This window comes from Argentina silus, assembly GCF_951799395.1.
Source record: "Argentina silus genome assembly, chromosome: 11".
Lineage (NCBI taxonomy): Eukaryota > Metazoa > Chordata > Actinopteri > Argentiniformes > Argentinidae > Argentina > Argentina silus.
The window spans coordinates 2,758,521-2,776,231 of record NC_139665.1 but is presented as its reverse complement, the minus strand read 5'-3'; the positions used below and the strand labels follow the sequence as shown (position 1 = coordinate 2,776,231).

At 40.7% G+C, this 17,711-nt stretch overlaps 1 protein-coding gene across 1 annotated transcript; it reads right to left on the bottom strand.

Annotated features, from left to right (window-relative positions):
• Nucleotides 1-1,015: 1,015 nt before the first annotated feature.
• slitrk6 (SLIT and NTRK-like family, member 6) lies at nt 1,016-10,801 on the bottom strand. Its single transcript, XM_083681114.1, has 2 exons — nt 10,407-10,801; nt 1,016-4,564 (listed from the first exon to the last, which is right to left on the bottom strand). The coding sequence occupies exon 2, from the start codon at nt 4,546-4,548 to the stop codon at nt 2,032-2,034; it is 2,517 nt and encodes an 838-aa protein (XP_083537240.1). The 5' UTR covers nt 4,549-4,564; nt 10,407-10,801; the 3' UTR covers nt 1,016-2,031.
• Between the last annotated feature and the right edge of the window lie 6,910 nt (nt 10,802-17,711).

Genomic DNA, 17,711 nt, shown 5'->3' with positions numbered 1-17,711 from the left:
GGGCCTGGCGCTTAGTATTAAAGGTGTTACAGTTGCCCCCGCCTACTGTAATCATTGCCCCTGATCACAGGGGCAAATGTAACATTGGACTTTTTGGATTAAAATCAATACTGTGATGCAAACGTCCTCTATAGAGACCTATAAACGGTTGTTTCTAATGTCTCACATAAATGATGTACATTTTTAACATCTAAAAATGAGTGGTCCCTAGGTAATGGAGTTGAATGGAGCATGGCGTTAGTTCAGGCAGGGCACTCTTAAGTCAACGGTGCAGCTGTCCGTCAGGTGTCAGCTCAGCTGTTTCACACGTGTGCACAAACAGCATCACATGTTCAAGAGACAGAGGCTTGAACGCTGCCACCTTTACTCTCCTCCACAGTTTCAACACTTGTGATGTGGTTGTACTGGCTATGACAGTACGTTCTGCATGGTCGTCCCGCCCACCACCCCCAACCTCCAAATACTCAGTGATGGATCTGTACGTAGCCTACCTATGAGGGGGGTTTGAGAAGTCATCGGCTCCCTGCCATATTTTATTACTTGTATGTTGCGGCGGTTTAACTCCAGTCAGGGAGCCATCCAATTACATAAAGCTTAAATGTATTACAATTTTCATGCAATAAATGGTTAAACTGACGTAAATTTGACGCCGGTCTCCCCTACCCTTACATATCGATCGATATCCAGTTCTCCATAGAGATGATCAGTTTGAACATACTCGGGTTGATTTATTCCATTATGCACTTAGGGATATTGTATTGTATAATCATGAGGGATGATTGACATGCCTACTACACAGAATAGCATTGCATTGAATAGTATAGTAATGAATCTACTCAATTCCCTATTGAGTGTGTGCAATGCATACAGTATACAAATTCACTCTCAATGCGTGTATCCTGCTTCGTGTCAATATTGTTTGAGATAAAAACGTAATAATATTTCACACTGGGCTGTTGAGCTGACAGAAAATAACATCAATTTGAAACATTTATTCATTGTTAAAAGTTTGCTCTTGTCCAAGGTTGCAATATTGCAATTATTTATTTACAATGAATAATGTTTTACCTGTACAACACTGAAGGCACAAAATAACTCATACCATATGTATATACAAAATGTACAGGATAAATAATTTAATCTCCATTGGTAACAAAGCTATAGTTTGCTTACATAAAACATTTCAGTTGAGCGAGGTTGCTTACTCAACCAAATAAATGAAGTGAAAGCACATCCTGAACAATTATCATGCTGAGAGAAACCGGTCAGATGTGATTTGTAAAACAACACAGAAAAAAAAAAAGGGATTTCATACATGTTAGTAGCTATCCTCCTACGGTAGTAGGAGAGAAAAAACGAAAACAGTGTTGTTCAGCAGTAAAATATGTTTGATTGTCATGCACCATCTTTACAATGGCATTTGAGTAGTGCAATGTTGTTTTTTCAAGATACAGTTTCACTACTACAGTATGTAAAATGTAAGTGCTATATTTACTGAAAACTATTTTTTTTTGTATAAACAGGTTATTTCATATATGCCACAAGTTACAATAAATATCGTACTCATATAATGCAAGGGATATCTCTAATCAACACAGCACTAAAGGAGCAAATGTGCACTGCATCAAAGTTACCAAAATACATGTTGGCATTTAGTTTACTCTATGGCACATTGAGCATGCTGATTATGGCATACGACTGAAACAGCCAGACACTGTTGATGGGAAACCTCGAGGCCTGCCAAAGATCTAAGGTCAACTGGTTACCCTGGTTACCCTGCAGCAAACAAATGTCCTCGCGACTGGAGTCTTACATTTGTGTAAAATGTCTATTAATCACCGACATGAAGAGCTGTCTACAGGAAACAGGTAACAAGAAAATATATCATCTATACATTCAGTGCGACAAATAACTTGTGCTGCTTTTGTGTCCATGACCTCAGTGGGATATTTAGGTCGTACACATGTGTAAATATAAGAGAGCAATTGGGACGAAGGCACTTTTGTGTTAAATTAAAAAGCATGAATTGTTTCAGTTGAATGCAGTTTGATGTTCAAGAACCTCCAAATAATCTGGTTCGGTGTGTAAATTAGCTTTGAGTTCAAAATACTCATTTTTAGTTTGCTCCACCATGACTTTACGTGGTCTTGAGTATATAATTGTTTCCATTAATTTCAGCTCATCGGGATGTCCTGGGACCTGCATCTCTACAGCTGGTTGCAGCTGGGGCATATTTTTCCTGAGATATTCTGTAATGCCAATCTGCTGCAGCTCCCTCTCCCTCTCTAGTATGTTTTTATAGAGGGAGTTTGCGTCCCCAAGAGTGACAAACTCTGTTGGGAACTCTGATGTTACAGCCCTGAATTTCATGTTAGAGCTTGTGAGAGGGGAAGTGTTCTCTTTCTCCATGATGCTACGACAGACATGTTTAATCGGCTCCTCCAGTTCATAATCGAGGTCTGCTTCGTGTTCTTTGTGCTGGGCGCAGTAGGTGGGGTTACGACAGATCTGTACGATGGGGCTGTGCGAACGCTCATCGTACATGGTGCCCCCAGTCCTTTGCGCCAGGGTGTGGTGGGTGGTTTTCTGGCCGTACATGCTGTAATGGAGGTGGATGGGGCTGCTGCTGCTCTCTTGTGGCTGCTCCTCAGCCTGCTTTTTCTTTGCCCTCCTTCGTCGCCGGTGCACCATAAACACCACAACCCCCGCGGAACAGAAAATGACTGTGAGGAAGAGGACAAGCAAGGTGAGGATCAGTACAGAGAGTGGGACTGTGTCTGTGAGGGAGCTGAAGAAACCCCCTTCAGCATGGTCTGGCCTTACTGTGGTCGTCACTGTCTCTTCCTCACCCGGGGGTAGAGAGTAGAACGTCACCAGGCCGGGGCACAGCACCTCATGTCTCAGGGTCCTCAGCTCGGCTTTCGCCATTTTCCTCGGTGTGTGGCACAAAATGGAGCCCACAACTGTGTCCTTACTAAGCTTCTCCACCCATTGTTTGAGACTGACTAAATCACAGCTGCAGTCCCATGGGTTGTCCTCTAAATAAATCTGCTCTAAAGAGTCGAGCTGGTCCAACACATTGCTTACAGGCAAGTGCATGAGCAGGTTTTTCCTCAAATTCAGTTTGGTAAGGGGAACATTGCGAAATATCTGCGCTGGGAGAGTGTTCAGCTGATTGTTATTCAAAGACAAGAGCTTGAGATTTGGCAATGGATTAAAAGCACCAGGAACAATTTCTTTAATAATGTTATATTCCAAATATAGGTATTCAAGGTTGTGGAGCCCAATAAACATGGTAGAGGAAAGCTTTTCAATTCTATTGCCATTTAGATACACCTTTTTCAAATTGCTTAAGCTGAGAAAAGTTTCATTGTCTATGTAATCAATTCTATTGTTGGCTAAATTCAGCAACTCCAAACTATCGTATGTGACAAAGTCATATTTCAGCAGTCTCTGAATCATATTTCCTGTCAACACAAGCTTGGAGGGGCTTTGCTGAAGTATTCCGATATCTGAAATCCTCTGAATCCCTCTGTCCTGACAATGCATTAAAAATCCAGCCACAGGATGATTGTGACAGGAGCACTGCTCCACACAAGGACTCTCGGGAATGTGAGCTGGTGTCGGACTCTTTCCATCATCCTTGGCGTCCACCAGTTTGGGAATCAGTGCCACTTTGGAAGATGGAGTGACCACCATATCCAGCGACTTGGAGGGCTCCTCTAGGTTGATATCAGCATGGGAGGGGCAAAGAACATCCCTTTTAATTTTGGCAAGGATGGTGCCCCTGAGATGGTGGGGGCTACTGCAGACCACCTCCCCGATGGCTGACTGTGCCCGCATATTCTCCATCCAGATCTTCAGGTGCAGGATCTCACAGTCGCACACCCAGTCGTTGTCCTCCAGAAGGAGTTCCATTATACGGCCAATGTGTTCGAGGAAGCCCACATATGGCAGCGTCTGCAACTGGTTCCCCCGCAGGTCCAAGTGGGTCAGAGGTACGAACCGGAAGATGTTGCTGGGGAGAAATTCAATAGAATTATCATTGAGGATCAGAACTTTGAGCCGGATGAGTTTGCTGAACGCCCCCGGTTCAACCACACGGATAAAGTTTGTGTCTGCCTGGAGATACTCCAAATTGACCAGGCCGTGAAACGTATCCTCCTTCAACATTACCAGAAAATTGCTGTTGATGTGGAGCTTTTTCAGGGAGCCTAGAGCACTGAAAACCCCAGGTTCAAGCTCTTGTATGCTATTAGACCCAAGATGCAGTGAAATGGCATTCTTTAAACCTTCCAAGTCTTCTGCACACAACTCCACCAAGTCATTTTTGAACAGATTAAGGTGGAAAGGTACACCTGATGGCACTTTGATTTGTGAGACTTTGCTGATGTTTCTCTGCTCACAGTTAAGATGCAGGATGCCATCTTTTTCTTCACATGTACACAAGGAGTCGCAGGATTCACCCAGAGATGCCTTAGAGGGCTGGATGTCTTGGGAACTAGCAGCAGCAAAAAACAAGCAAAGGAAAATCATGCAGGGCAGCATTTTCTGTCTGTTGTATCTGCAGAGAGAGAGAGAGGGAGAGAGAGAGAGTGGGGGAGAGAGGGAGAGTGATGTTATCAAAATGACTTCAAAAATCACTTTCAGAGAGATAAGCAATTGAGTAATAAATTATAATTTGAGTAATTGTGTTTGAATAAATAGAAAAACCAGTTTACTTTGATGTGTAGTAAACTAGTTTACTTCTCCCTTTGGACATCAGATCAGGGTGCAATTAGTCCTCATCATAAAAATATCAAACACACCTCACCCATTTTTCTGAACCTAAGGGAAATGCATGTGACAGTGAATCTTGGATTATCTACATTCAATACAAATTTCAACTTTAAATGACTTCATGGGCTATATCTCTATATCTCTATATCTCTGAGTGTGATGACAACATGACATTCAGTGATGTGTCATATGCATGAAGGGAAGCGACATCTTGGAAGGAGGTGGAGATGTGATCATATAAATAAAACATACATGACCTTGCAAAAACTGCAAATCTTGTTGACATGACTATAATACACTGGTAAAGTGGAACGTCGCTGGAGACATCCAAACAAACATTCAGCGCTGCAAAACTGACATGAGCATTTTCATATTTGGCTGCTAAATGTACTCCCACCGTAATATATTTCGCCTTCCACATCATCCCAGAAACTGAGACTGTGTGTAAAACTGTGCAGATTATACGATTTATTTCCAAAAATCTTTGTTCAGCTATATTTGTGACTGTTCACGTTAGCTACATTACTTGTCCTTGCACACATGTCTCGAATATCAAATAAAAATATGTTATCATGCTCAACAATCTCGCTTAAATACCTTAATTTACAGTCTCCTATGGAGCTTTCTATACAAGCTTGCTATGTTTGTCTCCAGATCTTTTCATTGTCATGGTATTCTTTGATTGTGATGCGATCACTTTACCAGCATACAGGTTCCCCCATACCTTCCGTCATGAGGAAAGCTTAGTGTGTCCTAGAAACCATCCATGTTTGCAACCAACGAGTCGGCTTCAAATCAACACTTACTTCTAGTGCTGAAGCGTGGCACAAGCCACAGTACCGCTGCCTCCCTCCACATGGTACCCATGGGCTGACAGGGTTTCAATCCTGCCCTTGGCCTGACCCTAACCCTAACCACCTGTCTGAAAAAAGAAAATACGGAAGGGTGGATGTCCTTTAAACGAAACCCCCCGCTTACTTATTAAATGAGAAAAAAAACGATGTATTTCTCCCATAGCACTGTTTAAACAAAAAATACTTCCATACAGCAACGTGTGATCAAGACATGAAACTGCACTACAGTACCTCATAGATGTCCCTCTAGATATCGAGACGTTGATGCAATAGGTCGAGTGATTTATACAGTGTGACGTGCCTCAACTGTTGTAGGACAGCTCTGTGCCACATTGGTGGAAGAAAATTACACTGATCAAAGACTGAACGCTTTCTCACCCATGGGGGAGGGAGTGAAGATAAAATTATACTGTATACTCTAAGGAAAAAAACCCATTATTGACAAATGACTGGGTGCATCACACTATAGAAGACAATGGGAAAGAGAAAAAAGGCAGTCCCACTCCTAGTTTCAGAATAAAACGTTGCTGCTCTTGGCAAGGCAACTATACATAGAAGCCAGTGAAGCCTTATAATGTCTTCTCATGCATGTAAGCAGGGCAAACTCATCAGGAAGCATTTACTGTTCTATTAAGAGATCATAGAAAAATAACTTGGGGAAAGAAAAAATTAAAAAAAAACTCCTACAATAGGAAGTGTATTACTCGTCCCCTGTGGCCCTATACACAATGATTGTTGGCCATTTATCGCCACACAAATAGGCCATTCACTCAATATTTGTTACATCTATTGCTCAAGTGCAATGACTGTGAAGCAGAGTGCTGCACAAGAATGGGGTTTCCCACTGAAAGAGTACAACACCCTTACATGTATCACTGACTGTATAATAACATGTCAGTGTGGTGGGGCTTATTCACATACCCAGTCTACAGTATTTCAACACTGTTTAAGTGATAGATTTAAGCTATTTCCATCAGTTTGATAGCATGCGCTCTATTGTGTCCATTCAGATTGATACAATTTGAGGTGAGTGATGCATCCAATAGTTGTCTCCCCAGAGCAGTAAAGACGCTGGTTAATATTGCTGCATGGAGTCACCTTCAATTCAGGGGAATGATGTACAACACATTCTGGGGTGTCGATCAAAATCACACGTGGCTGCTTGGTCCAAGAGCATGCTTTTGGCTTATTTTCGCATTGGATACAGGAAACTACACTGCAGGCAAAATGAGCAATTATGCTACTTCTCCACTTCTGGGTATGTTTTAACAGTTTAAAACAAGAGTATAAATCAAACTAGCTGTCGAGCGCCATAACGGTATCAAAATGTGAATGAGTTACCAAAGTAGCACTAATTAGCCAGATGTGATTAATGCTGCTAAGTACCATCTCACATCACCAGGTGTTAAAAATACTGAAATCCTGATAATAGTGATAGTATGAACTCATTTTGTCTGCATCATTATCACCAGAGGCTACACCTTTCTCTTGATACATGTGACAGTACTTGTTTGCTTCAGAACACTACCCTCAGAGCAGGTAGTGTAAAACATGCAAAACCAAGTAGCCAGTCCATTATGCCAAAAAACAAGGATGTCACACCACAACATTCACAGTTTACACTGTCTGGACGACAGCAAAGTGTCCGTGTTCCATCACATCAGCTGTGAACCAGCTCCACTCAGGCAGCAATCATGAAACACACACAGCTGATGCCCTGATGAGATATCTATAATTGGGCTTGACTGAACACCTCCATGCACACGCATCGCTACTATAGACACTGCAGCACATTCCTTCAGCGTGCACGGCTGGTGGGCTCTCCTGTGTATGATAAGCTAATAATAGCAGCACTACAGGGGGCACACAGCTCCCTCGGCGAACGCAATGTACCAGGCGTGCGTTCCAAATGGTCTGTTTACCTAATTTGGTGCAATTATTTCACAGGGATTAGCAGTTAGATCTACCAAGTGACGTTCAATATGCTTTGGAAGACAGACATCTGCAGATACCAGATATGCCTTTCTGTACAAATCACAATAAAGACACTTTTTTTCCCTCAACATCAAGTGAGCTATGGTGTGAAGAGTCCTAGAATTACCTTCCTAGTTCTCCCAGCAATTAATCATTCTCCTGCTAAGATGTTTTTATAGGACTTGTCTGATGACATTATTGCATGATGACTGCATGACAGAGCAAAAGACCTGCACAAACAATGGAGGCTTCGACAAGTCAAATGCAAATAGGACAGAACTTGTTTTACAATAGCATGGCGCCTACCCTACCTGAGCTGTGTAGCTTCATAACAAAAGCCAAGATTACAGGTTATGTAGCCAACACAAAACAACAGCTTTGATGTCAGTAATCTCTGTGTACAACATGCAGTATATGACATTTTCTCATCACAAAACCATGATTTGAAACGTCTGCTCTGTAGATGGATAAGTCCAACTGGTAGTAATTATGCCTTGAGATCTATGGAACTTGTGATTACAATGAAATCATAATGTTTACAGTCACTTATGGGCAATTCCACAGTAACAGAATGATGCAGGGACTCGATGTCACAATGCATGCCAAACAGAAACCCTTGATAGCAAAGTTTAACAAACCATACAAGTCTATGCACGACGACTACTTCTAATAATTCCAACTGAAAATAATTGTAACAACACATTTACTTTAAGAACTGTGTCGATTCAATATTTGGTAACAGAATAACCATAAAATCTCCCTGGGTTTTTTATGGAACCACATTTCCCCCCCCAAAAAAAAATAAAACATGTGATTTGCAGGCTTTGGTTTGCCCACTGTACTCAACAACAATGAAGTCTCCATTTATTGGAGAATGAGATGAGGATGTAGAATACTACAAGTATTTGGTGGGTCTACCTGGACTTCTTACTTTTGTCCTTATCCTCACTCCCCAGAGGCAGAGAAATTTGAAAATATTTGGTAACAGAATGACCCGGAAACTGGGCAATGATTCTTATACTTACATAAGCCAAATCATGTGTAGCAAACAGGTCTATACTTGAATAACATTAATGGGCAATTTTTCTTATACTTACATAAGCCAAATCAGGTGTACCAAACAGGTCTATACTTGAATAACATTAATGAGGTTTGATGTATTCCTAGACATCTTTAAATACTTTTTCTGGTAGACATTTTCTTAGACGGTTTTCCATATGTTTGACCAGAAGTCAAAGCCTTTGCTTATCCCTATTCTTATGATGGAAGATGGGTGAGAAATGTATTCCTCACTATATCTCACAAAATATTGACTCTTAGCTTTCATTTGACACCCAATTTGATTCGCTATGATGAATTTCACATGTTAGCCCTCATGGGTCCTTTTACAAGAAAATTCAATATTTTACAATATCACCCCCAACTGCGTATCTAGTTCGATTATGTTCAGGTACTGGATAGGGCCATAATGCCTCCATTTGGCGGTCATCAATGGCAGTTAGAGGTTGTTACTGCTGCATGCCGGATGCTATGCTTGTGGGTGAAGCACTCAAAAGAAGGCATATAGCAGGGATATTCCATCTCCGTTTGAGTCCAGAGAGCAAATGAGAGACTCTGCACTGTGCTGCTGTGCACTAATATGAACCATGTAGAGCACCCTGCAATGTTCCCAGGCCAATTACTGAGGGACACCTCCCTATTCCATTGTATTGGAAGTGCTTGCCCAACAGGGATACCACTACACCCATATATCCATCAGTCCCCAATCCCACAGCCCATGGGGGATTTGTACTCGCCCACTCAAGACAAGAAAGGTTCCGTTTCACTATTCCAACAGGAATGTGTGTGTGTGTGTGTGTGTGTGTGTCCTGTTCAAAGAAAAATAAATACTCTCTTGGGTGTTTAAGATTTTAGAACATTATTGTCCTCTTGAAATATGCCAAATAATTACAAATTTGCACTGACATGATCAAGTACACAGGATGAGTGTTTTGTGGTGATGCAAAATGACAGGCTCCCATGGGATTTTGCATTAGCCTATTCCAGGCTTCTTGGTTGTGTTTTGGTGATACAGTTGGACATACAGTACATAAGCACAAACACAAGGTGGCTTAGGCAATGGTATGCAATTAAATGTGACCAACTTAATTGTCGCTAATTTAAAACATAAATGTTACAGTTTTCTTTTATTAAGAATAGGTAATAGTTGTCATGGTCTGAAGTATTCTTTAAAGACGAATGACTGACTGTAAACCATCGCGTTGTGAGACCACCCTCGTAGTCTCCAGAGATGTACGCGCGGCTGGATTGCATAGTAGGCTCTCTCTGGCAAAGTGCCAGATGTGCGTAAAATAGCCTGCTTCGTCTGGCAGGTAAAATCAACTGTTTGTAACAATCTCACTAGTTCTACTTTTAACATGGCACAAATTACAGATGTACTTTAACACTGTAAATGACAATACAGTTTCAGGACACAGAAATGAAGTCAGAAATTCTCCCCATTGTGTCTTAACACCCATTCAAAGCAACAACAACACTAAAAGTTATAGCTGCGGGGAGACGTGCAGCTTTCAGGCTGTAGAATTACATTTGACAAGTATGCAGATCATTGCAGGAACAGCACACTTCAGCTAGTTGGAACATGCCCTCCCAAATCGTAAGGACACTTGGATACTTGACAAGAGAGTTGGAAGCGGCTCGAGTGATTCTAAAACGTCGCCAACAAACTATTTGTGCAAGCAATCAATTTGCAACGGGCCACAGAACATGATATTTACTTCATTTAGGTATGGCACTTACCCGAGAAACTGGGGTTATTCCAGATGATGCTTGTTAGAGTGTGTGATCCATTTGGAGACGCGGGAATCCGACGCATTACAAGTAACCTCAAGCAGTTTGCTTCAATATTACTGGGTCCTCCAAGTAACAATAATACTTGTGTCTTTTTTGTATCCCTGTTAGCCGTATTGACCTGAAACAGTCAAATGTTATTCCATGTCGAATGTGCATAGAGAGATAGTGTTCGTCCTTGGTAATGTTTCTTCGGATGTGGTGTGTTACCCCTTCACTCGTTTAATTCGTTAACGAGCTGCTCCTGTCACCCACAATCTCATTGTAATCAACTTCTGCTTTCAAATGTTTGCTGTCACTTGATTGCAAATTAACTGCCAAGTTGGTGCGCTGATCCTGTGTATTCTAGTTCCTTAGAGTTTTGGAGCTGTGGAAAGGTCCGTGTCAGGAGGAGTTGGTTGGGCTCCTCCCCCCAGAGTCTCTTTTAAGGGACGCAAACGGAATCTGGGGATCAGGTAGCCTGTCAACTCTTACAAGTTAAAGAAGTCAATATGCTGAATTATTGATTACTAGATATAGTTGTACCCTAGCGTTCTATAGTTGTACCCTAGCAATATATTTTCTGTGATATTGCGTCATTTGCTACAAAGTTTCAGTGTCGCGTATCGAAGTCTTCCTCTCTTCCCTTAGCTAGTCAGGTTTAGGGTCATCTGTTATTTTCTTTCACCAACATGAAAGACATAATCACTGTAAATGACCGTTTTGGTTTCCAGCGTGGCATGTCACTTTGTATGTGCCTCTGTGTGTGTGTGTGTGTGTGTGTGTGTGTGTGTGTGCGTGCGTGTGTGTGTGTTCGCGCGTGCGTGTGCGCGCGTACGATTAATGTAGATTTTACTTCTGTGGCTTTGGAATATTTTGTTACTCAAGGTTTACTGTACATTGTTTAAAAATATAGATGCTCTCACTTGTATATTTTCTATTAAAAAAGAAAACACGTCTTGAAAACATATAATACAGTGAATATAGTATATTTCTTTACCATCAATGTGTATTGGATTCATATATAAAACATGTTACAATGGATAGGGTTTCGCCCCCTTGATGTAAAAAAAAAAAAAGTGACATTTGTTATGAATAATGCAATGGTAAACCATTTCAATACATAACAACATGTATTGTTGGTCTTACATAATATCAACATTGCAAGGCAGTCTCTGACATGAAGCCAGCTGAACCATCTCAAACAACTGTCCGTTGTTGCCGGCATTGGTCATCATCGCAGTAGGCTACAAAATATTCCTTTACCTCACCACCCTGTCCACTCCATATAACAGATCAAGGGCTGGATGTTCTGGTCAGTGATGCATAAGACTTTAGAGGTTCTAGCTCCAATTGAATCTCACAGTCATCATTACTGTACTGTATAGCTCCCATTGATCGATTGTGTCAGAGGTGCAATTGCAAAGTGTTCATGGGCATCACTCCATTACATGAATAGATTTATAACAATAAGAGCCAACCCATTATGCTTTTCTGCATCTTTGACTGTGGTCTTATCATAATGTGAATAGCATTGTGTTGCCACATAGCCTCTAAATGTAAACATTGAATCAGAAGTATTACACTCAGTAAATAATAGAATGCCTGTTTCCTCACATACAGTAGTAATGAGTGGCTTTTGAAAGTCGAGGTCCTGGAGGTATTTGGATGAGACAGATTCAGCATATCAGGCTCTGAATTGAACTCAGTCACTAAAGAAAATAAACAGCATTGTTCTTGCACTGCAAAGATGCTTGGAGTAAGAAACAACATTAACATTAAATTACATTAAGACAAACATTGTATATTTTATGCGTAGGCACAATGCTTTTGAAAAGATAAGGAGTTTGCCACATTGCAGGTGTGATTGGATTTGACACAACTTGCTGGTGCATATTTTGCATACTGATTGGTTAACTGAGCACTCGTGAATTTAGAACCCAGCTGTTTGCCTTCCTTGTTTTTTGTGGGAGTTTTTAAGGTCATACAGTAAATCTTAAGAAACAAAAATCATGTAAGTTACAGTGTTGAGGGCCTGTTTGTTTTGATCTAAAGGCATTTTGTGTTTGGTTTTTGTAGCTTTTTCCCTGGCAAAAACACAGCCTTAAAGGTAGTCACTATCTGTAAACCTCAATGAAGTCCCCACGTAACCCCTTAAAGGCAGCATAGGGTAACACAGTACGATAATTGGATTTGATCAGAGGAGGCACATATTGTCTGTGAAATATTGCAATCCCTCCCTAAATAAGTCTCAAGATAACAGTCACTGCATCTGTGCGATGCACAAACATACGCACAAAGACACATAGTTCACCATAACAATACTAAACAAACGAATCTGAAACAAGTACGGTATGTAGTTCAACATGCACTGTACTAGCAAAGCGTCACTACTGTGTCTTGGAGTGTTTCAGTTAGTGAGTTGCAAAAAAGCTGTTGTCGTGCCGATGCTTCTACTCTATATGCACATTCAAATGATTGGATGACAGCCACTCTTTACAGCCACTCTTTACAGTCACTCTTTGTTTTGTGGCACAGTAGTTAGCACAGTAGTTAGCAGTGACACGTGTCTATGACACAATTGAAAGCATTTCCACTGGACTGGTTCCAAGGCCCTACCTTTGTCAAACATTTACATGCGTGTGAGGTGAGTGAGCAGACCACATGATTTCCCATGCTAATAGATGAATACATATGATTCAGGTTCCAACTTGTACACTGAACCTCAGAACTCAGCGAGGGCTATGCTAATATACTTCATAATTATCTTACAGAAATACCGCCCCATCCAGCAAACTAAAAGCCAAAATCATGATTTATATCATGTGTACAGTAACACTGCAGACAGGCATGACTGGCATTGTTATTGGCCCAAAGCCTCACTTGAGATGTGCTTGCATACAGTAACTCAGACATTCACATAACTCTGTCGTTGTTGTCAGTGAGAGATAGTATATGTGCTGAAGTTTGAGTCACGCACTTATATCTGAAGTTGTGATTCTTCCCACACTAATTCATCATATCAGAGTGGAAAAAGAGTAAGCTGGAAGTCATGAAAGAACTAAGTGGACTAATATAACTTGCAAATCTCTGTCTGCTATTGGCTACTGCAATATCCTGTGTAGGAAGCTCTATTTTCCTATACTAGGAGTTTAACAAATAAGGATTATCCAAAAAGACTTAAAATCCCAAGACATGTTTATCCTTTTCTTTCTCTTTTAAAAAAGGAAAAACTATCGAAACAATCCTGTTATGTATGAAAAATCTCAATTTGTTCCCAGAAGTGCCTGGTTGGTCTATCATATACATTTGTTCTGGGTCTTTGCAGCTGCTGAACATATTTTGGGGTATACTCTTCAGTGAGATACATGGTTGGCAGAACAAATGCATCACAAGACAAATAATGTATGCAAACAATTATCTGCAAACAGAAAAAGCCGATAAAGAGAGTTTATGAGAAAAACAAACCTTGTGTCCAAAGAGCGGCTCAGAGTAGATGACCTGTGAAGAATGAAAGATGTGCCTCCAATGAACATCACAGCATGTGACTGAGTTACCTAGGCTCTTATTAGGGAAACTACGCGCCTAACACATAGGGTATAACACACAAAAACAAGAACAAAACTAGAACATGAAGCGCAATCAAAAAAAATATATTGAAACTAATCATCACAAAGAAGATCACATTCACAAAACTGAAGACACATTGCAAAATTGCACACTGGAAATATGTGTGATACTGTCATGTCTCAGAGATGACACATGCACGATGATGACACTAAGTCGTTGATGGGTGGAGTACTACAATTGGTGGGGAATTAACAGTTGACTGGCTAGTTTTTAATTTCTATTCACATCATTTGATCAGTATTGTGCTTGTTCACATGTGACTGAACTGGTATTGAACCTGAATCATCCACATGACTCAACACCCTGATAGCCTTCCAAGCTAATGCCTTGACATCAGCTTGGGAGACTGACGCTGACATTGAGTCTTCAGGACTTAAACAAGAACTTCCTCTGCTACCAACACTGCAGACAGATATTGATCCATCATTGAGTTTGTACTAGGCTCAAAACTAGCACTCCTACTGCTGTCTGTACAATGGTCTATAGCCCTTCCCACAGCAATACCTCTGTTTGCTTGTCCATATGAGTCCTGTGCTGTATGAGCACTGTTGATCAAGGTTTTTTTGTTGTAATTTTCTAGACGGTAGACAAGACACCTGGCTACACTCATGACCCTAGAGATGTGCATTTGATACACTGCTAATCTTCATGAAAGACACAACACCTCACCCGCTACGGGCCTTAACAAAAGATGACTACCTGGCAATATCCCGTTTATTGTTCACCTGGGAGTCATTTTAATTAAAGATGAACACCTCTTTATGTTCACGATATGCATAGTGTTCTATTGTATATGACTGGAAGCCCTTTGTCTGCTTTACCTTTGTTTACAGACCTTTGTTCCGCCTATCACCCTCTTCCTGGTAGACAGGATGTTGTGACCTACTCTGACCTATTGTGGACAGAAGCAGAGCGGTGAAAGAGGACAGCTTGTCTTGGTCATGTAGAAGGCCTGGATGGCCTAAGGGTTAGTCCCCCTGCCACATGCTCCCCCCCCCCCCTCTATCTTGTCCACTCTCTTGTGATAGCCTCCTGTGTCCCTATTTTGTCATTGTATAATGGGTGGGCACCTCGGTTCACCAGTCTTGTAAAGTGTCTTAGGTTACAATCACTGAATCACTGTAGTCTGAGAACATGGTGAACCAAACAAGCTACGCTGTGTTAATTTGACTCCCAGGTTCAGTCAGTTGATATGAGGTGGAAAGAAAGTGTATTTGTATTGAGGCATATTCTCAGGTGTTAATGCACATTAAACAACTGAAAGGTGGACTGCAACATCAACTGTTACTTCCTGAATAACTGATTTGTTTAATCTACTTTTTACAACCATGTGCTATGAAATCAAGGAACTCTGGGAACAAGTTATTTTTCCTGGTTTATAATGCCCCCTCCTGGTGATTTGCCACAAACATGATATTAAAGACGAGGAAGCTTGAAACTATTATATATCTTCTCAAAGTCATCACAAAACAAAGCATGCAGATTAGTGTGTCTTTAGGATTTTAGATGTTTGCTATTTAGTACATGTACTCCCTGCCTGAGCTACATCCAGTACATATTCACTTATCTAAAGAATTACTGTATATTAAACTACACTTATGTATCAGTAATATGTGAAACGTGTGCCTGCTAAAAATGCAATAGTTTGTGAGTATAATTTGATAGTCTTCAATATGATATATTAATATTACTGTGATGTTGCTGATATTGAAATTAAACAAAGCATGGATGTGAAGTTATCTTTGAGGCTGTGGTGATGCAATACGTTATCATGTGGCAGTGAAATGTGCATATCTTCAAAGTAAATATATTTAGAGCTTATACTTGTGTTAGACACCGTCGATGCAATGTCTGTGTAAAGGGCATTACTTCAGGAGAATTTGCATGAAATGGTTGACATTAAGGTTTTATGTAAACACTGTATATAATGGAGGAACTGGTTACAGGGACACTTACAGTACATTACAGTGTAGATTATATGAATGTATTTACTCATGTCGAAATGTCTTGTGCAAGTCCTGTCCATAGAGTATGTGTAAAAAACGGTTGTATGTAATGTAATGTAATGCCCCTCTCTGCTGAAACCACTGCCCTGGATAAACCCCCTGTACTGTTCTCCTCCTATGTAATATTGTAGTTGTTAATTATGGGTGACCTCAATCTGGACTGCTTGACATATTTATCAGACAAACTTAAAGATGTATGCAGTGATTTAAACTTGACACATAATATCCAAGACCCCACACGGCACTAATCTGAAAAACCCTGGGAAATTTACCCTGATTGACATTATATAGATAAATATAAATATATATCAATTGCAAATGATATCAGTGATCACTGCGCCATTATATAATTCAGAGATACTAAATTGCCAAAGTCTAATTCCCATACAGCATGATTTCAAAGAGAAACTTTGATTTGGAATTTTCATATACAAGGGTTTCTACATGAACTGTATTAATGAGATCTACCCAGTATTTCCTGTATTCCTGGTGCTGAGCTAGCACTCCACTATGTTTGGTAGCAGATAAGCATGCTCCAGTTAAAAGGTTGTGAATTAGGGATATATCCAATCCCTGCTACTCTGCTGAGCTCTCTGAATTAAAGGAAAGAAACCTAGCCTGGGCTAAGGCCAGACTTACTGATTTAACTACTGATTGGCTATCCTCCAGACAGCTCAGAAACAGATATACTGCCTGATTAAGAAGCCTAAAACAAGTTACTATCTAAACACCATCTCTGATGGTGAACCAACTAAACTAAATCACTGAAACGCAGTAGTTCCCCTCCCGGTCTACCTCAACAAGTTGTATCCAATTCTACCATCATTACGGATAAAAAAGAATAAGTGACGCCTTTAAGCAACTAACTACTGTATATGGAAGAAACAATTATTTATTGTTAATACCCCCAATAAGACCAGAGAGCCTGGCTAGGTTTCCTGTTCAGACCGCTAGTTGCCCCACTGGCTAACAATGACCCTTAAGTGATCCATCTGTTGTGTTTCTACCAGGGAAGTGTTTGATGTTTTGTGTGAGATTGATGTTAAAAAGACTACAGGGGTTGACCAGTACTTGATCTGTATCTCCTGCAGCTCTTTGCCCTTTTAATAGCTGCCCTTTTAATAGCTGAACCTTTGGCTCATATTTTTAACATGACAATTCTCTCTGGTACTTTTCCCAAAGTGTGGAAGGCGGCCAATTGTCTCCCTCTTCGTAAGGGTGGTGATCCCAGCGACTTGAATAATTACCACCCTATCGCAAGTCTTCCTTGCTTAGCAAAAATAATGGAACCCTGATCAATTCTCAGAGGCAGTAGTTTTCATCAATACATTGCATTTTAAATGTGCACCAGTCAGGTTTTAGGTCTAGACATAGCACCATATCCGCTGCTTCCCTAGTTATAAATGACATTGTGATTTCTCTGGATAAGAGCTTGGCTAACCCTCAACGTTCCACACGTTTCATCTGAACTAGGTAAATTGGCCTTTAGTTTCTGTGCCCTGAGGACTTGGAATGACTTTCAAAACGTACTCAAATTAGGTTCTCTTGTATTTAACGGTTAATTTAAGACCCTGATAAATGATCTGTCACCCGAGGAATGTACAAGTTTTAATTGATTATATTGTGTTTTTGTGGTAAT